Below are 22,785 nucleotides of genomic sequence, written 5' to 3'. Positions count from 1 at the left end.
TTTCGTGCAGTCCTATCTACGAGAAAGAGAGACGAAGAAGATTCAGGGGAGAATGCGGAGAAGGGTCCGTTATGGAACCGTGTCAGGAATGACTTCTGAAGAAGGAATAGACGATGGTGCTAATTCAACGGCGGCCCGTGTTGTTTGAGGACTAGAAGTGGAGAAATGGGGATGGAAGAGTGGCAGATTAATCAAGAAGAGGAAATAAGAGGAGGGAGACCATACATTAACGGGTTAGCTTGGAAGAGACTAGTATATTGAGTCTAATCCCAAATTCAAGAATTGACGGATTTAGACTCGGGGTATCATCCTTGAAGTGGAGATGACGAACCGAATCTGGGGAAGTTCTGCAGGAGCGCCGGAGAAGCGGAGACAAAAGCTGCACGCCGGAAAAATTAGACCAGACGATCGAGCATTGCATCAATGAGATCGAGTCCGTGATATCTGCTGCGCATATCTCCACCTCCTGAAATATTCTCTCCGCAATTTGGACCTCAAATTGCCTCCGAGGGTTTAGCGTCTGTCGCGAGCGGGGGAAGTGGCTGCGCTTGCCCCAACAGGATAAGGGCCGATGCATTCAGTCCGTGCTGTGTGAAGAATGGGGCATCATAGCTTTCCGAAATAGTGTACTGGAGAGGCGGAACTAAATCACAGGCTGAAATCCCGTTAAACAAGATATATGTGAGTGCATTATCATAGTTGCCAGCCGCGTATAATATACTCCTCGTATTGAGGCAGGCAAGTCTGAAAGAAACACGGCAATGTGTTACGCGGGGGTAAAAAAAGAATAAGCATCGACTATCGAATGCAGTTGAATAACTTGGCCTACTCCGTCCTTTCATCCCCGATCTGAGGCGCGGTTGGAATTACTCTGATCTGGGGGCAATCTGGAACCATTGTGAATACTTCCACAAAGTAACAAGTATACATCAGCCAATGTCATGTTATCAACTTCACGCTCCCTTCGTTCCGAAATTTAGCCAGACGATATTTTTAACCCTGGTTGGATGGTTCATTGCATCCAGGCGGAACCCGGCATCTTCTAGCCGATGCTTGTCGAGCGCTCGTCTAGTTACAGGTACCGTAGGAAGTCTATAAGTCGAGACAAGATCGGACGAAACGGAGAACCCGGAGGACTTACGTATGAAGAATCAGCCCATCTGCTAATTGACCCGCAAGGAAGCAATAGCGCCAATGGTCTTCTTTCAAGCCGTATCCATCCTCATCTGAGTGGTTAAAATCTATTCCTGCTGACTCAGCCCGGAGAGATTCCATCGAAATGGAAGACTTCGCGTATATTCACGTCTTTTTCTTGGAGAAGCCCACGTATAGAGATTCATACTAATTAAATGATAGACAGGAACACGATAGCGAAACACTGGGTTAAATTCCCAAGGAGTCTATGCTATCAACAATTATTACACATCCATATCTTTCTACAGATGTGGGAGAATTGCAAACTCTGCAGTGACGTAGTCAGGCACCCGTCGCGGGTGTGGCGCCGCCACTGATGGACAGCTACGGAAGATCAGACTTTTTCCAATGCGTTTTCATAATCAAATGACCGGCTGATATTATAGTCGAGGCTATACAGAGTCAAGAAGGCGATTCCACCGCATGGCGTCAATAATCAGTCATCACAGTATTGTAGTACTTACTTGTGGACTAAAGTATCGATGAGGCGGAATGATAGTTTCCCCTCCTAAAAGACCCTTCGAACGACACGTGTACGACTGGAAAAACTGGAGACTGGAGAGATGCTTGAAACGGAGAGTCCCCGGGGGGCAGTGACCCCAGCGGTGCTTCACCGAGACACTTCATCGGGTTTGGCATCCTCTCCAGAGCGAAAGAATCCGGAGCAGCCTGGAGCAGCCTGGGGGCGGATGCCCCGGAATGCATGGAGAATGCCCTGGAGGGAGATTCTCCGTGCTTCTATCTCACCAAAATTATCTCGAAAAAGACAGACAGCTGCCAGTCACTTGAAGGAAAAAAAAATCGCAACGCAGATGACCAGTTATTCGGGCCGACCAGAAATAATAATTCTCGGGAGCCGATCCAAGTACGCCAAAGCCGATGCCGAGCCACGAACGTCATCTTTCGGCACGGCTTCGAGTATGTCTGGTCCCCGAGTTCTGGAAATTTTTGCCACTTGCCGGGCCTTGACTGGTGAATTCTGATCCAACCGAGCCGATATTCTGTCTCCATTCTGGTCCCGATCAACTCGGCCGTGGGTTGGACCAGAGACCACGGTCTCTGAGTGGTTCACCACTTCCGATACCCTCCTGGAACTAACTCTGACTGGCAGTCCCCTGGTCAGGTGGATATCTCATGGCCATGCAAACTGCCTTCGGCCGGTGGTGGTCGCTTTGTTGGTCATCGTCATCTGGTCTGCACGGCACTCGGCTGGCAATGAGAGTCGTCGTCCGCGTCGTGACTCTCCACACCGTCTCTCCACATGCCCCTGTCGACGAATGAACAATTGTGGGTGAAGTCTTGCTGGAGAGATGAGGGGCGTGTTTCCTTTCTTTTTCTTTCATCCACTTTCTTATGTGCCTGTCCCTGCAAATTACAAAAGGGCCAAATTTTCCTCCAGTCTGACATCTTTTTATTTCTACCCCGCCGGCTTTTCTCCTGACACTCTGTTTCTTCGTGAATCTAAGGGATATATCCCTGGTCCCTATATCAAGCCTTCTCTATCTTTTCCCTTTTGAGGTCAAGCATAAGGTTTTGTTGCACAACGGAGTGTAGAACAACTCCCCAAAGCCCAATATCAATCATGGGTCTTGAATCGACTGCCCACCATGGGGAGGCTATTACCCCAGCTGAGAATTCCAGTGCAGACACCTCCTTCCAAAATAGCCCCATTCAGAAGCCAATGCGCCCGGCCGGAGTTGATACCCCGATCCCACGCATTACCCTGAGGTCCTTGGTCATGGCTCTCTTCGTTTCAATGGGTGGTCTGCTTTTCGGTTACGATACCGGCCAGATCTCCGGCTTCCAAGAGATGAGCAACTATTTGCAACGCTACGGTCAGCTCAACAGCCAGGGGGAGTATGCTTTCAGTGATACTCGTTCGGGTCTGATTGTCGCTATGCTCTCCATCGGTACTCTCATTGGTGCCTTGGTGGGCGCTCCCGTTGCCGACTTTATCGGCCGGAAGTGGTCGATCTCGGTTTGGTGTGTTATCCTCATCGTCGGTTTGATTGTCCAGATCACTTCTCCGGATGGACACTGGTGGCAGATGGTCGTGGGTCGTTGGGTCACTGGTCTTGGTGTCGGTGGCTGCTCCCTGCTGGTCCCCATGTACCAGGGTGAGAGCTCTCCGCGTCACATTCGTGGTGCCATGATCTCCTGCTACCAGCTATTTGTGACTCTGGGTATCTTCCTTGCCTACTGCATTAACCTGGGTACACACAACCTTGATGGAACTGCCCAGTGGCGTATCACTCTGGGCCTGACTTTCCTCTTCGCTTTGATCCTTGGTGGTGGAATGGCTTTCTTCCCGGAGAGCCCGCGTTACGAGTTCCGCCATGGCAAGGTCGAGAGCGCCCGGCAGACCTTGGCTAAGCTGTACGGTGTTCCTGAGAACCATGTTCGGATTCTCGAGGAGATGGAAGAGATCCGTGAGCAGTTTGAGGCCGAGTCTCAGGACCAGGTGTGGCACGAGTTCCTCACTGCCCCTCGCATGTTGTACCGCATTGTTCTCGGCATGGCCCTGCAGAGTCTGCAGCAGCTCACTGGTGCCAACTACTTTTTCTACTATGTAAGTTACTGGCATCTTTGATTCAAATACCATCAGGGGAGAAATTCAATGCTAACATATCTCTCTTTCTAGGGTACCACTATCTTCCAGGGTGCCGGTATCTCCGACAGCTTCATCACCCAGGTAATCCTGGGTGCCGTCAACTTCGGTACTACTTTCGGAGGTCTATACGTCGTTGAGAACTATGGACGTCGCAAGTCTCTCATCTTCGGAGCTGTGTGGATGTTCATCATGTTCATGATCTTCGCCTCCCTGGGTCACTTCATGCTGGACATCGAGAATCCCGAGAACACACCCAACGTTGGCAAGGGCATGATTGTCGTCACCTGTCTGTTCATTACCGCTTATGCCATGACCTGGGGTCCCATGATTTGGGCTATCGTTGCCGAGCTTTTCCCTTCCAAGTACCGTGCCAAGGGTATGGCCCTGGCCACTGCCTCCAACTGGGCTTGGAACTTCCTCATTTCCTTTTTCACCACTTTCATCACCAGTGCTATTGACTTTGCGTATGGTTATGTCTTCGCCGGCTGCCTGTTCGTCGCTGTCTTTGTCATCTACTTCTTCGTCATTGAAGGCAAGGGTCGTACGCTCGAGGAGCTGGACTACATGTACGTGAACAAGGTCGCTCCATGGAAGAGCAGCAAGTTCGAGTTCCCACAGCAGCACCGTGATTGGAATGCGGATGAGAACCCATCCGGGCGCAAGGAGCAGGAGATGTACCATGCTGAGAACGCATAAGCGTGGGAGGTGGGCCCTTTCTGAATTTTTTTGCTCTATCATTCCATTATTCTTGTTCTGGACTTTCCTATAGACGTGGCATACTCATATTTCTTTTTCGTTGAGCCATCATGGTCAGGATGCATGACCTTTGTTTGCAATATCGGCGTTATTTGGGCCTGGAGTATTAAAGATGGATTGTCATGCGATCAACACGCCTGGATGTACTTTAGATTCTTGTTGCATACATTGCTATTACATCTCTTCAACAGCTCCCAGTAATTTTGAAGTAATTTTGCATACGTGGAATTCCAATTTCGAATTCCCATTTATTTATTATTGAACCTCTCCTCAGACCAGCCTCCCGCATTGTCATAGAATCTCTTTTTGATTAAGCAATCTGCAAGCACTCCCGATCTCTTTTAAACGGCTTAATACATTGGACTGGTAGTGGGTCATCGTTGGATTTCCAATTTTGGCGAAATAGTAACCGCACTATCCCCCCACCGTTTGAGCTGCTGCAGAGGAATATGGCGCTGGGGACATCACCCCAATTAAAGACATTCGAACTCAATAATGCGGAAGGTATGTATCATTTGTCCTCGTCGTTACGAGCTATCTCATTTATATAGTCTTGCGGTTCCCTAGTTTAGCCTCTCGACCCTTTGCGCCGGCGAGAATACCTCGTTATTTTGGAATCGATTGTCATATCCTTTTGATAGAGACTGCGAATAATATCAAGAGACGGGAGTTGAAAAGGATTTACATCGAGAGAGATGACAGCCAAGTGTCTAATCTGTTCACAGAACAACCCATGGTTTTAAAGCTTTGATCTTGTCTCACCCCGGGTTACTATGTATCGCTCTTTGCCGCTGTCCTCTTGTTCCAATTTGCGTAACATTCGACGAAGGATCTTTCCGCTCGCGCTCTTTGGAATCTCTTCGAGCATCTCAACTTCGGTAATCCACTTATGGCGAACTTTGTTCTCACGAACATAATCGATAAGCTCATTGAGGAAGCTCAAGATAGAGTTCCGATCTTTACCCTGACGAACGCTAGGCTTCAGGACGACGTAAGCCTTTGGACGTTGGCCAGAGTAGTCATCAGGAATGGGACCGACGGCCACATCCTCCACGATTGGGTGTCCAAGTAACAGGTCCTCGAGCTCGGCCGGCGCAACTGCGATTCCTTTTACCTTGATCATTTCCTTGATGCGATCGGTGATTGTGATAAACCCTTCTTTATCAATGAAGCCGACATCGCCGGTATGGAGCCACCCTTCAGCATCAAAAGTTTCGGCTGTGGCTTTTTCATTGTTCAGGTATCCCATGACAACTTGCGGACCTCTTGCCAGAATCTCACCGGGCTCATTGTATCCGAGTTCCTTGCCCGTATCTGGATTGATAATCTTGACTTCAGTGTTTGCAACAATGGTACCACCGCAATGAGCATATTCATAGGTAGACTTCTCCAAGGGATGAGCTGTTATGCAGCTGCATGACTCGGTCATGCCATACCCTTGCTTAAACCCTGTGTTTGGAAACTGGCGCCGGAGCTCTTGGATAATCTCTGAGGAGAGCGGGGCCGCCCCAGACGAGAACTTGCGCACGTGGGACAGGTCGTAATCTTTCACAATCGGATCCCGAAGAAGCCGGATCAGAATAGGTGGCACAAGCAACATTTCTGTGATTTGATATTGAACTACAGTGTCCAACATGGCCTTCATAGTGAATGCTGGAAGCATGTAGACCTCTGCGTTGCGGAAAACGGGAAGATGCATCTGGTGGACCAGACCGGTGACTGTATTGAAAAGTGCTGTCGTTAGGGGCAAAATTCGAGAAACTTGAAAGCGAGGATCAACATACTATGGAATAATGGAAGCACTGCCAGGACCTTTTTGTTCTCTTTCAAAGTTATCTGCTCGACCTGCATGCTTTGCGCGATCACGTTATGATGCGCAATCATGACCTGGAGACCTGTCAGAGAAGTGTGCACAAAATTGGCAATGATGCAGAAAACCTACAGCTTTAGGAAGACCCGTCGTTCCGCTACTAAAGCTCAGAAACCCGCAAATATCCTTGTTCGTCTGCCCAGACGGGATCTTGAAAGGCTGAACCTGGCCACTCGGCCCAAAGTTTCCCCCAAGGGCTACAAGGTCTTGAATGCTAGTGAAGCCTTCCTTCCTTCCTTCGAGCAAGACGATTCGATCTTGGGAGATTCCCGCATTCTTCGCAGCTGGGATAGCAACGGGAAGCGAGGAAGCCGCAGTCATGAGGACTTTTGCTTGTGCTGTGCGTAATGCAAAAGTCATCTCCTCAATATTGTAGGCAGGCGAAGCACCTGAGATAATGCCACCTGCGGAGAGACGTTATTATCCCCTCCAAGGTGTTCTCCTTTCAAGAGGGGTTTCTTACCCACACGATTGGTCGCAAACATGGCGATGGGATACCAAACAGTATTCGGACTGAAGAGTGCCACGACATCGCCCTTGACAAGTCCAAATTTATGAACCAGGGCAGTGGATATCTTCGTCGCATACTCCTTAGCCAGATCGTACCCGATTCGCTCCTTCGTAGCGGCATTTGTGAACCCCCCAATATCCGAGGGCTTGTTTTGGCTGAGAGGCGACGTTGATGAATCAAACAGCCATTCCCAAATTGTCACATCCTCTGGAACTGAGGTAGAGTCGAGATGTGAGCGTTGTGGTTCCGGATCTGTGATAGCAAAATTTCACTACTTACTGGAGAGACTTGGTTGTTGGGATGTGAAGATCATTGTGGAGATAAAGTGTTTTCCCTACTCGCCTGCTGGGCTCACGAAGAAAGAAAAGAACGAACGGGTCCCGAACGGCAGCTTTTGGTTATTCGATATAGGTCGAGCCCGGCTGGCGGGGTAATGGGGGTAAGACCAACCCTCCTCTCGATTTTCCTATCTATTTCCAAGCAATGAAGGTCATCTCGGACCTCGGCTTTCAAAAGCGCCAAAATCGATCTCTACAAAATCTGGATATGGGATAGAGCTGCGGGTATAAACTTTGCTGCGCGACTCCCTTGTTGCGGGGATTTCTGTAGGCTTTGATCAGTTGAAGCCTGTTGGCATGCAAATTCAAAGCTGGACCGACCGAACTTGTCTCTGCTACAGTATGGCTTGAATTCGGCTCTTCGGGATAAACAGCGAGAGAGCAGTCTCAGGATTGCGGGGGCAGAAATGCGGGGAAGATCTTCCCCGGCTACTGCTCTCCTGCGGGGTAAGCCTGTAAGCCTCGTTCTGGGTCGAAAGAAGCCTGATCTAAGAATATAGATAGTCGTATGAGCTCGTTCATTCATGTATGCTCCAAGTAAATTCAACAAGTTGGCAGTGAAGGATTGGGATATTCCAGATTCTATGGCTATTTGGACCGCTCCTGTTAGTGAGAGGGCTTTGAAGAGAATCGAAGGCGTGTAGATGTATGCCAATATCTTGACCAACTGCACTAACAAGAGAAGTATCAGGGGAGGTCCTCCCTAAATCTTTCCAGAATTCTAGAGTAAAGATCCAAGAGATCTCGTATGTCAGTTCCATCGAGGCGAGAATTGATCTGCGGGTCCTCCTCGGTATGTGAGATGACATCAATGCTATGCCTTCTAAGCAGTGCAAGCTTTTTGGACCGCTGCCATGGCTGGCTCGATCGGCAAATGGGGGCGATATATTGCGAGGACAGACTTCTAGATCTCATCTTGAGAGTGTTGAAGTTTGCTGGGCACATGTGTTGACGACTGTCGACCAGATCGCCCAGCATCTTTGTCAAATCCGAGAATGCTACGCCCAGGTAGACTGCACAAGCAGTAATCAATCCTATCCAAAAAGAGTTATGTGATCGAAGACAACTTCGAGAAAGTTCCCTATACATGGCAAACGCATCGTGGCCTTCGGGATCATTCTGCGTTGTACTTGCGAGACTCTTTACTGGTGAGCTTTTGGAGTGGCCGTCTTTCCTGTGTGACAACTCGTGTGCCAGTAACGTGACAGCAGGGCTATAGGTTGGCCCATCGATCTCCAAGGCCAGGATTGCAAAATCATGAAGTGCGGCTATTGTTGAGGCGTCACAGCAGCACAGCTCGAGAATGCACCACGGGCGCTGGAGAACGACGAGAAGCGACGCCAAGGAATCGCTCCGACCAAACACACAGTGTTTAGGGTATGTTGCAGCATGAATCAAGAACCAGGGCAGCTGGTCACATGGGCTTGTACGGCTGTCGCTTTGGGAAAGTGTCCGAGGCGGGCATGGTAACGAAACGAGGTCGGGAAGCGGAGGCTCGGGCAGTTTGGACAGGATAGGAATTTTGGTTGCGACAAGGGAAGCAGCTCTCTCGAGCTGATCGATTATGATCGGATCGAGCTTGATAGTAGCCCACTCGGGAGGGAACGCGACGATCGAGTAAATCGCAAACGAGTCAGAAAAGCGCACCCCACCACCGGCATCATATAAGGCGCAGAGCTTCGCAGGGGTTGGGCCCTCTTCCTCCTGAAGAGGGGATTTCATGGATTTTTTCGAAGGGAGACTGCCATGCCTGGAGAGCTCAAACACGGATATTCCCGAGTTGGCGCAGATCTTAGCTGGAAGAAAATCAGAATGAAAACGAGTCTGAGTCTGGTGGTGGCAGTGGCAGTGACCAAGTGGGCTGTGTAAACAGACCGTGTCAGAGTGGGGCCGGGGAGCCTGGGAGCCTTACAATTCTATTTGATGCCTGAGATGTCAGGTATCAGTTGAGAATCTACTCCAGGGGGTTGAAAGCACAATGATGGCCGTCCTATTCGAAGAGAACCCTGGCTTCTACTTTTCTGTGATGCGATTGTACAGGGCTTATTCATTCGAACATCCGTTCCAGGTTAGATGTTATCCCGAATTTGATACTTTCTGCCATACTACCATCAACCTGGCATCCTCTCCCAGCTGGCGGATGCAATCAGAACATACATCACATTGGAATCGCTGGTATGGAAAATGATAGAGATTATTACAGCAATCCGACCAGCATCAAACATCCAACGTTATTCCTTGGGCTGCAAGTGTTCCTCTTCGCCCAACTTCAACGTCTCGTAAACCTCGTTTCGTATTCTCATGGCCAAAGCTCCACGCGCTGGATCATTGGCGTTGATATTGTCAAGGAACATTGAGCACCTGTCTTTGATAGCTGAATCCCGACCGTCAACTGTGAATGCTTCGGGTTTCCCTTTGTCATCTCCCAACATTGCGCTGGTGTCCCTTAAAAGCGCTTGCATTTCCCGGAAAACCAGCATATCGGGAAGCAGGCCCATTTTAATCCAATCGAGACCCGTTAACCGACAACGAGGCGTGACTTCGAGGGTCGCCCGGATGATGGCCAGGGAACGGGTTGAATTCTCAAGTACGGCTGCTTTGAAAATTTGACCACGAGCTTTGGTTTGCAGGATCCGTGCAATTCGTGTCGCGGCGATCTCAGCCACTGAAGCATATACCAATACGCCCAGGAAGCCGAGCTGCATGTTGCCATGCATATTGACCATACAGGCAACGGATGCAATGCCGCAAAGTGACCCGGTGATAATCCACAGCCAGTGTAGGCTGTCTTTGGCCCAAGTTGGGTTGTACTCCCAGGTTGATCGCGCCCAAGTCTCAAGTGTTCTCTGTGGACCTTTGAAGATAACGGTTCCGCCTTCCTCGCGTTCGTAGACTGCAAATCGATCGCTGGACTCCGGATCGATTCGAGAAGGTGTGTGAATAGTGACCATGGGGGTGAGTGAAATAGCCACTGAGGCACCCCAGTGGAAACTATAAAGGAGAAAAAGGGTGAACGCCCATATGTCTGCCAGAAGAATACCAAAGACCATCCCGGTCAAGACCATTGCTCCGTTGATGACGGAGAGCAAGTTCAGAGTCCATCTTCCGGCCTGCCACCGGATATTTCCAATCTGTGAGCGAATGAGGAATTCTTCTTCGTGGTCTTGACTTTCCGGGCCCTCGGTAGAATCGGTTCCCCTGCGCTTTCGATGGACCGAGTCCACATACACAATCGCAAAATCATTGCCGGGGTGTTTTGAAGGCTCAAATGAGACAATATCACTGAGCCAGGTATTGCTCAGGTTATAGGGTAACTGTCGGAAGACGTTGCCAGAAATATCGGACCGAATCGAGAGCATCCTTGTGTCCTTGGCACACATCTTGATGGCAGGGTGGATCCACTTGAACGGCGCTGTCAAGCGCTCAACCAGCATCTGCATCGGAGGGAGAGTCCCCCCGATCATGGTCATATGTGGCCATATGAAGAGGTTTTGATCGTACTGGGTATAGAGCCTTGCTGCGCTTCTGTCAGCACGCTCATTGTAAAGAATTGCCGCTACGCCGAGAGGGTCGAAAGTGACGCCGTCGTCCGTCTTGAGATCTGGGTGAGCCTCGCTCAGGGGTGTTGGGAAATCCGTCTTCGCCTGGACATAGTCAACAAGAACGAAGAGGTTTAATGCAAAAAATGACGACGTGAAGAAACCCATCGAGGCCTTTGATTGTTCTTTCTGGCACGAGAATCTGGTACCAGGGTTCGCAAAATAGTTTAACAATCTTTCGGGAGAGATTTGGACACTAAGCGCCCAAACTGCTCTTTGGGGTTTAGCGTTGAGTAACCACAACAAACTTCTTGGAGGTGGCAGTTTACGGGTCAATGGCTGCAGATCCAGAATTTGTCTTACGTGAGATCAACAAGTGGACGGCGGGGCATTCTTCACCAGGTTCTAGTATCAACGACCAGTATAACATCTATAGAACTAGGGAACAGTGAAACCTCCAGCGTCGGGTTTGATATTGCCTGTAGTTTGGCGTGATCGGACATGCAATAACGGACGTGAAGCTCATACTAGATGGAAACGACCAGTTTCTCCCCACTAACGCCCTGGCGCATCAATACGAGGGCCTTTTCCAAAGCACTAAGCCCATGCCCCACATGATGTACTTGCAGAGGGAGCTTGTATCTGTCCTCCTCCAATAATTGCGCCAGAGTACGAACTATATTCTGATTTCCTGGCACCTGGGGGAGATCGCGGCCTCGAAACATGATCGAGTTCACCGAGTCGGGCGCTTGAATCTCGTCGTCTCCTGTCCAGACCTGTGCATATATCTTGGCACCATGAGGGTTCAGAGCCTCGAAGATGTCTCTTTGCGTGCGGCCGGCGCCAACAACATCAACAATTGCGTCAACGCCATGAGAGCCTGGACTGGCCGATTTTACATCCGAGGGCAATGAAGCCGAATTCCTGTCGATAACTCCATCTGCTCCAAGGTAATTTTTGAGGTGGTCGTGATGCCGAAGCGAACTGGTCGCAAGGATTTTACATTCGGGAACAGCGAGGCGAAGAAGCTGAATTGTGGCTGCGCCGACCGCAGAACTGCCTCCAAGAATCAAGACAGAAGAAGGCTGCAGCCCTGAAGTTGGCCCGCCTTCGAGGAATGGAAGAGGGGTTTTTAACCCGATGCCGAGAGCCATGACTGCGGTGAGATAGCATACACTTGAGGTGAAAAGAGGCGAAAGTTAGTATGGATTAAGCTCAGAGAGATTCCACGTGAAACACCAGGCGGCATGGAGGACGGGGAGAAAGGCATGGGATAGTAGCGACGAACCCCAAAGTAGATGCTTGCTCTAGCGACCACTTTGCTGGAAGTTTGGCCACGTCTTTTCCCTGCACCGCGGCGTACTCTTGGTATGATCCCGAGCGATCACCAGCTGTGAAGAACGCGAGGACGCGATCTCCAATCTTAAAATCCCCCGCCTCATCGCCCACTTGTTCGATAATGCCCGCCCCGTCAAGTCCGGGAACAAGAGGCCAGGAGGTGACCCGGTGGCCCAGATCAATCATCTTGTAATCAGCTGGATTGATAGCCACTGCCTTAACGCGAATCAAAACTTCGGTCGGCTGGAGTATTGAAGGCTTCGGGGCCATGATCGCTTCTAAAGGGCTCCCTTTCTGGCGGGCGAGATATTTGGTGAACTGTAAAGCCATCCTTTTAGATCATCCCTGCAGGGCACTCAGTATATTCTCAATCGATGATAAAGAGAACGCCAAATAACATACAAAGGCGAAATCTTTTGACTACACTCTTAGGCCAAGACCCGATCCTAAGATTCGGCGTGGCCCTTTCTGGCGTTCAAGTTTGACCAATCCTTAACACTGGCGAAAACTTTGGCGGCCAGAACATACAAAACAGATGCAGGTCATGGAATTCTTTATATGCTATTTGAAGTGGGGAGAGATGATCTCGCTAGCGGACTTAAGTTGAGGCATGCTCGGATTTAGACAAAGATAGAGATGTCTCCGGGGGCCAAAGTGAACCCATCTTCTATGAGGTAATGAGCTCACACCTAGAGCCCGTCCTAGGAAAATGTACTCAACTGGAACGGTTCCTGGATGAGAAGAACAATGTTTTGTCCCTTTTTCAAGTTGATTCGACGTGCACTGTGTCCAACTTGAGATCCGGCTTCCACCTGCATTCATGCCCCGTTCTGATGGGCGTAGAGCTTTTGCGCTTTCGGTCGATGGGCCGATTGTCAATATACTTCTTCTGAAGTTGTCTATATACAAGGAGATTGATTGTCATATTTGAATCAACTTGATTCAAAGAATTCCCGGTCGCAACACGACTTGTGGTTGTCACGAAGCCGTCATTATCTTCACGTACAGTTTGTTTGCAGGGATTACAGAGTTACCTCCGAGCGGACAGACGCGTCGCCTTAGAGTCAATCAAGTCGCGTCGGGCCGATGTCAGCCCTCGAACAAACGAAGTATTGTTCCTTGTAGTTATGTTGAGCTTGTAGGACATAGTTCTTTTGTGATATTTTCCGTCCGCGTGGTCAACCCTTTGATCCCAGGTATTCCTTAGTAGCGAGGACTACGTAATTCGACCAAATTCCCAAAATATTCCACGTTTTATGACTTTATAGTTGTGCTGTGCCCGGAGGTCGGTTGGCCCGATATATATTTCGCCGCAATTTCATCGGAATGTCCCAAAAATTTGGCGTGAAATGGAACAACATGAATCGGAGCTATAACCTATCAAAACTCGCGAGTCGAATGAACTTGTTTATAGTATAGAAACGATAAAGTACAAAATCCAACAAAATTCTTATACCCGAAAAAAACGGAAGGAAAAGCCGATTGAATTGATCCATGCTACTGTGGCCTGGAGCGAGGAGCCACGAAGCTTTGCCGAGTCGAGTTAAACGCGATCGAGATCCTAAGGCCCAGCCCGAGTCCCGTGACAAGGCTGCCAAAGCCAAACGCTAAAAATTCCACCAAATCACAAATCCCGACTCACCCTGAGACATTATCTATTTAATTAGATTTGTGACAGTTGTGAACCTTGCATTATTGCATGGTAAGACGAAAATATGTCAACAACCAACCATCAGCCACATCCCCGCTCTCCCTCATCAATCAATCGAATCTATCTACTCATTTATAACACTGTTTGTGCTTCACTATGGCTCCGAATCCTCATTACCACGATCCTCATATTAGTGTCATCGTCCGACGTCTCAAATGTATACACGTCTCTTGAACCGTGGACACGTCTTACACAAACCTTGGCTGTTGCGGAGATCATCCATGCGGCATGTGGTAGAGTCTTCTGTTTCCACCTCCCAAGTCCATCTTGCTAACGCTATATCTCAGGAATCACACGCTCACCTGTTTTTACAACCTTTACTCAAGTTTTCGCTCGCTCAACTCAGGTCTGGGCTGTCAACTATGCGTTCCCTGAAACAACTTCCTCCTCGAGCGCTTACGCAGCCATGCTACTTGCGTGGTCAACTGCGGATGTCATTCGGTATTCATATTTTGCAACCATGTTAGCCGGTTTGGATAACATCGCTGTTTTGAAATGGCTCAGGTAAGCTCCTGTTGACAGTACTAACAGGGTCTACTATGCCCTTACAGGTAGCATAATACTCGTACCCGATGTCGGGTTGATTGATGGCTGGGGAACCAGCTAACTCTGTGCAGATACTCCCTCTTTGTGGTACTCTATCCAGTTGGAATTAGCAGTGAATGGTGGTTCATGTACAATGCTACCAAATCCATAAGCAACATGGCAGTACTAGGGGTGTTCTATTTTTTCCTAGGGCTATATGTTCCTGGTGAGTCTCCACCCATCCACGCTTGACCCAATGACGCGACGAAACAAGAATCTGACAATAGCGGAATAGGTTCGGTGATGATGTATAAGTACATGTTAAGGCAGCGGCGCAAGATCCTCACTCAATAAGCGAATGACTGATGTACATGTCATCTTACATGACTGGGATGATGGGCGTTCATCTCATTTAGGTGTTCCCAGAAGCAGGACATGGGATAAAAATTCTCTACGACTAAGAGTTTAGAACGGAGCAAATGAGACTATGGCAATCAGGTAACACCTGATAATGTAGCTCCTCATAGTTTGCGAAACGATGGGCCGCAAATCCATAGTGCGATTTTATGAGGATAAAGTATTAGAAATCGGCTGGTGACCCTGAATATCATCTGTTGACACTGGAACCTAGTTCATAGCTGCAAAGTAAAGTGTACTTGTTATCACCTCTAACCAAATCAGAGGCTGGCCTAGATATAGCCACGAATTTAATTACGACTTGGGGTATACATAGTTATGAGGTACCACATTCCACGTATAGGCCACATTTTGTGCTAATGCACGAAGCTGGAGAACGTGTGGTCTAGATAATCCTTGAACCTGTACGAGCGTGGAGGACTGTATATGTAGCTCAGGACACTCATTTAGCATATGTGGCCGAATTCAGGGTGAGACAAATCTCGCCTAAGAACCACTCGGATCTATACAGACCCATTTTCCAGCGGATGGGCAGAGAGGCACCAATGCCTGGTTGGATATGTCGGATATCCCGACCCACGGCAGGACTCGTGCCCGTTATGGTGGAACGCTTAAGGTTCGGGGTTCGGGTTCCGCAGATGCCGAGTTGGTACTAGGAGGTACAAGATGACGGAGACAATTGGAATTACAAAATAACATGATTGGTACGGTGTCATGATGTGCGTGCGGTACTCGGACGGGCTGTCTTCGGTGCAATTCAGCTCAGAAAGAGCTGTAACTGACAAAAGCATATATAGCCTTTCGAGCACCCGCCGATCTGAAGCCTTCAACCCATCTACTCAGACCACAAGAAGCCAAAGTAAGAAACTGCGACAATGGCGCGACGCATTGATGTTCATCACCACTATATCCCCCCGGCATACTTGCAAGGTGGGCTTACCTACAATACACTGAGAAGTTTTAAGGAGGCTAACATCATATATTAAGCCCTTGATAAAACTGGCGGGGACCCTTCCGGATGGCCGACGCCAGCTTGGAACATTGACGCCGATCAAAAGATCTGCCAGGACTGCGACATTGAAACAGCAATTGTATCCGTTACTGCTCCAGGTACCAGTATCCTCAAGGGAGTTGAGTCTGCCCGTCTCGCCAGAGAATGCAATGAGTTTGGCAGATCCCTGAGGGACAAATATCCTAAGAACTATGGCTTCTTTGCTGCACTCCCGGATATCCTTGATACCGATGCAGCTTTAGAGGAAATTCGATATGCGTTTGATGAACTCCAAGCCGATGGAGTAACTCTCTTTACCCGCTATGGTGATGGTAACTACTATTTGGGCCTTCCGAAGATCCAGCCTATTTGGGAGGAGCTAGATCGGCGTGCCGCAGTGGTATTTATCCACCCTACTCATCCAGTTGATACCAACCTCGTCAACAAAGTGCTTCCCCAACCTATGATTGACTATCCGCATGAGACAACCCGCACAGCTGTGGATATTATCACTACCGACACTGTTCGCAAGTACGGTCATTGCAAGATCATCTTGTCCCACGCTGGCGGTAATCTCCCGTGGCTGGCTAGGCGTCCAGCGATCATGTTGAAAGACCTCGGACTTTCTGATATGACGCCTGAACATTTTATAGAGAATGCGCGCATGTTCTATTTTGACTTGGCACTGACGGATTCTACGTTTGCTTTGCCTCTGCTACAGCAGTTCGCTCCCCCAGACCATATTCTTTTCGGAAGCGACTTCCCTTATGCCCCTGAGGCAACGGTGGGACGTTTTAGCAGGGAGCTGGATGAAGCTACGCTGTCGAAGCAGGCAGAAGAGGGGATCAGCCGTGGCAATGCCCTCAGACTATTCCCTCGTCTTGCTTCCTAGTGAGGATATGGCAATTTGCTTCGAGAATTGCCAATACGAAGAAAATGAAAAGGGGTGGGGTACGCATTGAATTCAATTATTCGTGACTTCACACTGATATGTATTTATAAGCCCATAATCCTGAGTTCGGAAAAACGATGAAATATCAAAAATGTCATCTCATCGATTAGCTGGGCCTTGTTCAAGCTCTCGGATGTTTTCTGAGGTCGGGCTGGACCATGAGGGGCCGATATTTAAGCCCAGCCATTCTTGCGGTGTCTTTAAGGATAGGCTTGGAGATGGGTGGGTGCTGCGGCAAGCCTATATGGTTTACAAATGAGCACCTTGTATTCTGGAAGATACCGAAACGCTCCATTCCCACTCCTATTGCCTATCTGGTGAGGCTATTTGACGGAAGAGAAAGGTTGATGTAGTAGATAGGTGGGCGGTTCGCTGTCTAGATAGTATTGAAATGAGTGTATCAGAGAAGAAATCCATAACTATGGTGCATTAATTGTGAGGATGTTCGGATTGATCGGCATAACTAATGAAGAATGACGTCACCATCGGACCATCTTCGGTGTGATTTTGGAGCCTGAGGAACTCCTGGGACACGTGCATTTTGGATCTTAAACACTGCGGGGTTGCTACGTTAGTTGCTACGTTAGTTGCCTCTTGGATTTTTAACTAGCTGTCATGGTGATGGCCTGTGATGCGGACCAGCACCTATCATCCTGTGTCTAAGACATAACACTCCTTTCTCACTTCAATCCCTCGTCAATGTCGCCTGAAGCCATTTGAATGTGGGCACAGCCTAGAAAGCCTCTCGCAAGAATGCCGTTATCTGATTTGGCCTGTCACTCGTGTCGCAAGTAAGTATCACTCCACGTTATCGAGACTAGAAAAAAACAGGGCTCATTGCGAGTGCTGATGGCTAGGCGTAAGGTCAAGTGGTACGTGACAACTTGAATCAAGTCATTCCGAGGTGCGTGTTAAGTAACAGTTGTCAGTGACCGGGCATTTCCGCGGTGCATGGTCTGTGAACAAACGGGTCAGACATGCAATTATCCACTTCGCTCGATGAAACCCGGGCCTAAAATTGGTATGGACTGCTCACATTTTGCCAAAAACCGCGGCAAGTTGGAGGTACACTGACAAGATCTAGGGTCTTCGCAAAAGCAGAGAAAACGCCGACGACAGAATGAGACATCCCAGAGTCGACAGATTAACTCGCATTCTAGACCGCCACCTGGTCCTTTCAGTGGCCCACGGAATGGAGATTTCGACCCATTGGACGATGGGCTGGAGAAAGAAGAGTTGCTCCCCGCCGTCCGGGCCGATCTTACTGAGACAACAACTGGGATGGAGATGCGTGGAAGCTCGCAACAGCGAACCTCACAGTTGAATACGCTCGACCTCGCTTTCATTTTACATCCATCACACGAGGTCACCACTCCTGATCAGGCCCAGAGGCAGAGCCCGAGCTTTCAAGATGGTCAACACACAGGTCTTTGCCGTCAAGCCTGCACAGAGCTAGGGGTCTCGCAAGCTGCCATGAATGAAATGTAACGACATCGGCTACCGTTGAGTTGTCGAAGTGGAACATAGACAAGCTAATTGCACCAACAGAATTCGAGTTTTTTTCGACAACATGGTCTCCATCAATATCTTCCATGAACCTTCATTTGCAGAAAAACTTTCGAATATCCCTTCATATTCTCAATTGACTGCCCTCCTGGCGGCCATAGCTGGTTATGCCTCACGCTTTGGTGCCTTAAGAACAAACAACTTAGCTAGCGACGCAGTTCATTCCGTGGCAAAGAGTCACCGACTGCCTGCAGACTTCATCGACCTTGCATTCGAGTACATAAACAAGGCCCTCGCGGAGTGTGGCGATGAGATGCCGCCCCTTTGCGTTATACAAGCTCTCATTGTTGCAACGCATTGCCGACTGACCCAGGGTGTTCGCGGAAAGGCATGGAGATCTATAGGACTGTGTGTCAGTTTGATATACGAAACAAACTTGCATCTTCTTGATTCCAGGAAGGCCGTGAAAATGGAGGATCCTCACCGGTGGCAAGAAGATGAAGAAAAGCGTCGTGCTTTCTGGGCCATCTGGGAAATGGATGTCTTTGCCAGTACCATCCGTCGGACGCCCACTGCCATTGACTGGAACCAAATGGAAATATTGCTTCCAGTTGACAACTCTCACTGGTTCTCAGGCCACTCTACTTCAAGCTGTTTTATGGAGACCAACACAAACGAACGTTGGAAGGCGTTGCAGGAGAGTGGCAACCAGTCACCGAAAGCGTGGTTCCTCGTCATCAATTCTCTCATGAAAGATGCCCAAATCGCCTGTGACGCACAGGGGGCGTCCTCCACGGGTCATCGAGATTATCACCAGCCAAAGTCAAATAACCGGATTTCAATACCCGAATCGGCCGTGGAGACTGGTCAAAAATTGGAGATCTTAGCAAATGCGGTACGATGCTTTAATCTGGCCTTACCAAGTCATCTCAATTATCGCGATCAGTATCTGGCTTTTGGGGCGCCAATACAAGGGCAGTTGGAATCTCAACGACAGCAGCATTGCTCTATCTACAATATCTTCGTCATGACCCAGCTAGCTCGTTTGATGATCTACAGGTATGACGCGTTCAGACCTCAGAGTCGTCGACCTGATATTAGTGGCCGTCATCCTTCCGGGAATTCTGCTGTCCGGGGTACTTTTAGTCCGCTTGATACAGAAAGTGGAGCGCTTCAACAATATTACGAGGCAGCTGATTGCATCTTGGACATCGTGAATCGAAGTTGCGAGGAGCATATTCAACATATTAATCCATTCTTATCTAGCACCATATGGCTTGCCTCGGCGGTGCAGCTGGTTCGTAAACATTTCACTCGGGCGCAATCCAATCGAAACCTAATAAAGTCGCGCTTTGACGTTCTTTACTTGACTTATAAGCGATGCGTTCATTTTTGGGATATTCAAAACGCTCTCCAGAGGAACCTGGAGTTAATTGAGGAGCAACTGGAAGCTAGGCACAAAAGGCCGGAGAATCGAGCTTATCCATCCGCTCAAGAAACCTCAAAACGAGCATCGGAAGACACCGGAATGATCGACCAGTCCTCCTCGGATCATGAGGGCCGCCACATCGAGCGCGACGCGAAGACAGCGCGAACACCCAGACGAGCTTCTCAATACCTACCCGAAACACCCAGTGTCCCGCTCACCACTTCAGCCTCAACTTATGCCGGACTCGACATTACAGCTCAAAACCATGCGCAACTACGCCCCGGGCCAGAGAGAATGGAACTGCTCGACTTCCTGACTCTAGAGACCAGTAGGAACCAGATTTCAGACGAGCCCACGAACTCTAGTTTGGAGAATCCAATATATCAGCTCGATCAGGCCTTCGACTGGCCTACCTTTGACTTTCCTGGTGGAATATATGATTTACTTGCTGGGTGATCTACATACTAATGCACTCTTATGCTTGTTTGCTGGGTTGATCCTCGCACCATTTTTACACAATCGTTCACCTCATCCTTCCCGGGCAAAGCACTTAGTAAGCGAAGGCAAAATATTCACACATACTTCGTTCCAATGTTCCTTATACCGATATCTCTAGTTCATATTACGATTGTGAGGATCAGAGCCTCGGTGATGGGATCGCATAACATACGGTTACCTATATTGGTACAAGTGAGAGCTCCGCTCACACACTCTTTCCCTCCTTTTCGCTGCAGCTTTGATATTCTTCGTTGAATGCACTCTTTTCTTAAAGACTTGACAAATGTAGCGAAGATATTCCAACACCAAGAGTACAGTAAGAAGCTGTCCACTTAGAGATCAGCATATTCTTAACCATCAAAGTTCTCTGCTTGCTACCCTCTTTTCCGCTCTAACCGAACAGACCGAAGATAGGCCGTGCGAGTCGGGATAATTTCGCGCGAGCCCGTGACCCCAGTTCCACGACTGCCAATCTGTTATGAAGTATAGATCACATCAGCCGCGCTAGGCTGTCTTTCTGGTTTACTTGAGGGAAATATACCGCTTGAATACTTTTTATCTGGATCTTCGTGCCGCTCAGTAGTGTTTCCCAAGCTTTGCTCAAGAAGACTCAAAAGTCACGAAAATGGCAGGCTCAAGCAATGAATCTCGAATCAACCTGATTCGTATTGCGCATGTCTACTACACTCATAAAGAGATTGATAAAGCCCATGAATTCCTACTGGACTTCGGATTCCAGGAAGTCAAGCGTGTGGACAAGGATATCTATTACCGTGGAACCAGTTCGGAGTCATTCGTGTACTGTGCGCGACATGGCAAAGAAGATGGATTTGGAGGTGCAGCCTTCGTCGTGGAATCCGAATCTGATCTGCTTGCTGCGACAAAGCTACCTGGGGCGACTGGGATCTATGACTTAGGAAATGCGCCAGGTGGTGGTCGCTGCGTCACTTTCTATGACCCCGTCGATAAGTTTCCATTTCACCTTGTTCATGGACAAAAGTCCCATGCCGATGAGAAGGTGCTTCCACAGCTTAATTTCAACTTTGTAAGTGGTTTTTGTTGTACAGTTCGCTCCTCGAAAATCTTCTGATCTTCCCCAAGCCAACAGACAAACACCGGCCAGGGAACCAAACACAACGATTCGAAAAGGGTATGTGGCACAATCTAGTACTCTTTAGGAACTCTTATTGAATCCTTGAAAACCCAAAGGCCCTGCACCAGTGCACAAACTAGGTCATTTCGGAATGTGTGTCACCGATTTTGCGAAGGCGTTTGAGTTCTATACCACGCGATTCAACTTCAAGCCGAGCGATGTTAGTTTGTCCCTAGTTTGACTCCTTGTGAGGCCCGTCGTATGCTAACCAAGGGTCTTTTACAACATGATATAGCTAATTCACGACTCTACCGGAAGAGATATAACTACCTTTCTCCATTTGGACCGCGGCTCTGAGTTGGTCGATCACCATTGCTTCTTCTTTTTCGAAGGACCAAAGTCTCACATTCACCACTCGTCATTTGAGACGCATGATTTTGACACTCAAGTGCTCGGTCACGACTGGCTCCGCAGTAAGGGGTATGAGAACTGCTGGGGCGTTGGACGTCATATCATGGGAAGTCAGATCTTCGATTATTGGTATGTCTCATTATATCATTTCTATCAAAGGAAAATCCCAACTCACATTTGATCCAAGGTTTGACACCTCTCGTTTTATTATCGAGCATTACGTGGATGGAGATTTGGTAAATGACCAACAACCGACAAATCGAACCCCTGCCAAACCGGATAATTTGCACGTTTGGGGTAGGTCTCTGAGCATAATACAGTTTATCCATTGTTCTAATTTATCACTAGGCCCAGACCTTCCTCCCACCTTTCTACAGTAACATTGATCGCAATACCCTTTCATCGCCCATTTCCCAACATCATCAGAGAGAATATTGGTACGTGGCATACATCTCGCTGCTGCTACAGTAGGCGAGTATCAATCTCTTCATTCATAGCCAGAATATATGTTCGGTAGACAGCTACTCTTAGGATTTGTGTGGGCGTTTTTCAATATCGAAAGAGAAATTCCAAACAAAAATGGCACTAATTTGTTAGTGTATTCTTGCATTTTGTGATGGGTCTTTGCAACTGGACCATCGAAAGGCACGCTGCACCTTAGGCGATAGGCCAATATTGGACAAGGATTGGGTTAGAAGCGTAGAAAGTGAGTTTGATTTTCTTCAGGTCCACCCGGACTGACAGGAGATGACAACATATTAACTACAGAGCGAATCTGTCCGAAAACACGGGCAACGCCTGGATGCATTGCGGTGGTTGAACCCCCCGAAAATCCCGATGTTATCATGTCGAGTCAGTTTACCGCGATAGTCACTTGTTTCGTGCAGAAGGAGTGGTCAAATACCACTAAGACCCTTTTGGGATGTTGTTCATCGTCAACCCAATCTCCCCAACTATTCGTATGGTATTAACCTAGCGAAACTAGATAGTTAATACAAACTCACAAGAGGGTTCAACCAATATCATCTTCAATCAAAATCAACTGATTGTATTAGACATCTTCAATACTAGCCAGTACATCAATTCCTCATTCTG

General features: G+C 48.6%; 10 protein-coding genes across 10 annotated transcripts; 6 read left to right on the top strand and 4 right to left on the bottom strand.

Moving 5' to 3' along the window:
* Positions 1–2,776: 2,776 nt before the first annotated feature.
* On the top strand, positions 2,777–4,501 carry N7458_000050 (sugar porter family MFS transporter; the record flags this gene model as incomplete). Its single annotated transcript, XM_056903444.1, has 2 exons — positions 2,777–3,763; positions 3,836–4,501. The coding sequence occupies 2 exons, from the start codon at positions 2,777–2,779 to the stop codon at positions 4,499–4,501; spliced, it is 1,653 nt and encodes a 550-aa protein (XP_056771211.1).
* A 799-nt stretch (positions 4,502–5,300) lies between these two features.
* On the bottom strand, positions 5,301–7,255 carry N7458_000049 (acyl--CoA ligase; the record flags this gene model as incomplete). The annotated part of the gene is made up of 5 exons (XM_056903443.1): positions 5,301–6,280; positions 6,346–6,448; positions 6,504–6,835; positions 6,895–7,155; positions 7,222–7,255. 5 exons carry the CDS (start codon positions 7,253–7,255, stop codon positions 5,301–5,303), a joined length of 1,710 nt encoding a protein of 569 aa, XP_056771210.1.
* A 712-nt stretch (positions 7,256–7,967) lies between these two features.
* On the bottom strand, positions 7,968–9,002 carry N7458_000048 (uncharacterized protein; the record flags this gene model as incomplete). Its single annotated transcript, XM_056903442.1, has 1 exon — positions 7,968–9,002. One exon carries the CDS (start codon positions 9,000–9,002, stop codon positions 7,968–7,970), a length of 1,035 nt encoding a protein of 344 aa, XP_056771209.1.
* A 509-nt stretch (positions 9,003–9,511) lies between these two features.
* Positions 9,512–10,987, bottom strand: N7458_000047 (uncharacterized protein; the record flags this gene model as incomplete). Its single annotated transcript, XM_056903441.1, has 1 exon — positions 9,512–10,987. One exon carries the CDS (start codon positions 10,985–10,987, stop codon positions 9,512–9,514), a length of 1,476 nt encoding a protein of 491 aa, XP_056771208.1.
* Positions 10,988–11,346: 359 nt separating this feature from the next.
* N7458_000046 (zinc-binding alcohol dehydrogenase family protein) lies at positions 11,347–12,427 on the bottom strand (the record flags this gene model as incomplete). Its single annotated transcript, XM_056903440.1, has 2 exons — positions 11,347–11,995; positions 12,108–12,427. The coding sequence occupies 2 exons, from the start codon at positions 12,425–12,427 to the stop codon at positions 11,347–11,349; spliced, it is 969 nt and encodes a 322-aa protein (XP_056771207.1).
* A 1,445-nt stretch (positions 12,428–13,872) lies between these two features.
* N7458_000045 (protein tyrosine phosphatase-like domain-containing protein) lies at positions 13,873–14,747 on the top strand (the record flags this gene model as incomplete). Its single annotated transcript, XM_056903439.1, has 4 exons — positions 13,873–14,128; positions 14,156–14,372; positions 14,486–14,619; positions 14,689–14,747. 4 exons carry the CDS (start codon positions 13,873–13,875, stop codon positions 14,745–14,747), a joined length of 666 nt encoding a protein of 221 aa, XP_056771206.1.
* Positions 14,748–15,685: 938 nt separating this feature from the next.
* N7458_000044 (amidohydrolase family protein) lies at positions 15,686–16,693 on the top strand (the record flags this gene model as incomplete). Its single annotated transcript, XM_056903438.1, has 2 exons — positions 15,686–15,740; positions 15,798–16,693. The coding sequence occupies 2 exons, from the start codon at positions 15,686–15,688 to the stop codon at positions 16,691–16,693; spliced, it is 951 nt and encodes a 316-aa protein (XP_056771205.1).
* Positions 16,694–17,752: 1,059 nt separating this feature from the next.
* On the top strand, positions 17,753–18,241 carry N7458_000043 (transcription factor domain-containing protein; the record flags this gene model as incomplete). The annotated part of the gene is made up of 2 exons (XM_056903437.1): positions 17,753–17,774; positions 17,838–18,241. The coding sequence occupies 2 exons, from the start codon at positions 17,753–17,755 to the stop codon at positions 18,239–18,241; spliced, it is 426 nt and encodes a 141-aa protein (XP_056771204.1).
* An 82-nt stretch (positions 18,242–18,323) lies between these two features.
* N7458_000042 (fungal specific transcription factor domain-containing protein) lies at positions 18,324–20,144 on the top strand (the record flags this gene model as incomplete). The annotated part of the gene is made up of 1 exon (XM_056903436.1): positions 18,324–20,144. One exon carries the CDS (start codon positions 18,324–18,326, stop codon positions 20,142–20,144), a length of 1,821 nt encoding a protein of 606 aa, XP_056771203.1.
* Positions 20,145–20,811: 667 nt separating this feature from the next.
* N7458_000041 (VOC family protein) lies at positions 20,812–22,070 on the top strand (the record flags this gene model as incomplete). The annotated part of the gene is made up of 6 exons (XM_056903435.1): positions 20,812–21,231; positions 21,288–21,336; positions 21,396–21,499; positions 21,575–21,819; positions 21,878–21,987; positions 22,039–22,070. 6 exons carry the CDS (start codon positions 20,812–20,814, stop codon positions 22,068–22,070), a joined length of 960 nt encoding a protein of 319 aa, XP_056771202.1.
* Positions 22,071–22,785: the final 715 nt, after the last annotated feature.

Source organism: Penicillium daleae (genome assembly GCF_028827525.1).
Source record: "Penicillium daleae strain IBT 16125 chromosome Unknown utg000001l_segment0_segment0, whole genome shotgun sequence".
NCBI classification, from domain to species: domain Eukaryota; kingdom Fungi; phylum Ascomycota; class Eurotiomycetes; order Eurotiales; family Aspergillaceae; genus Penicillium; species Penicillium daleae.
The sequence above is the reverse complement of the archived record's forward strand: the minus strand, read 5'-3'. Positions and strand labels throughout refer to the sequence as shown.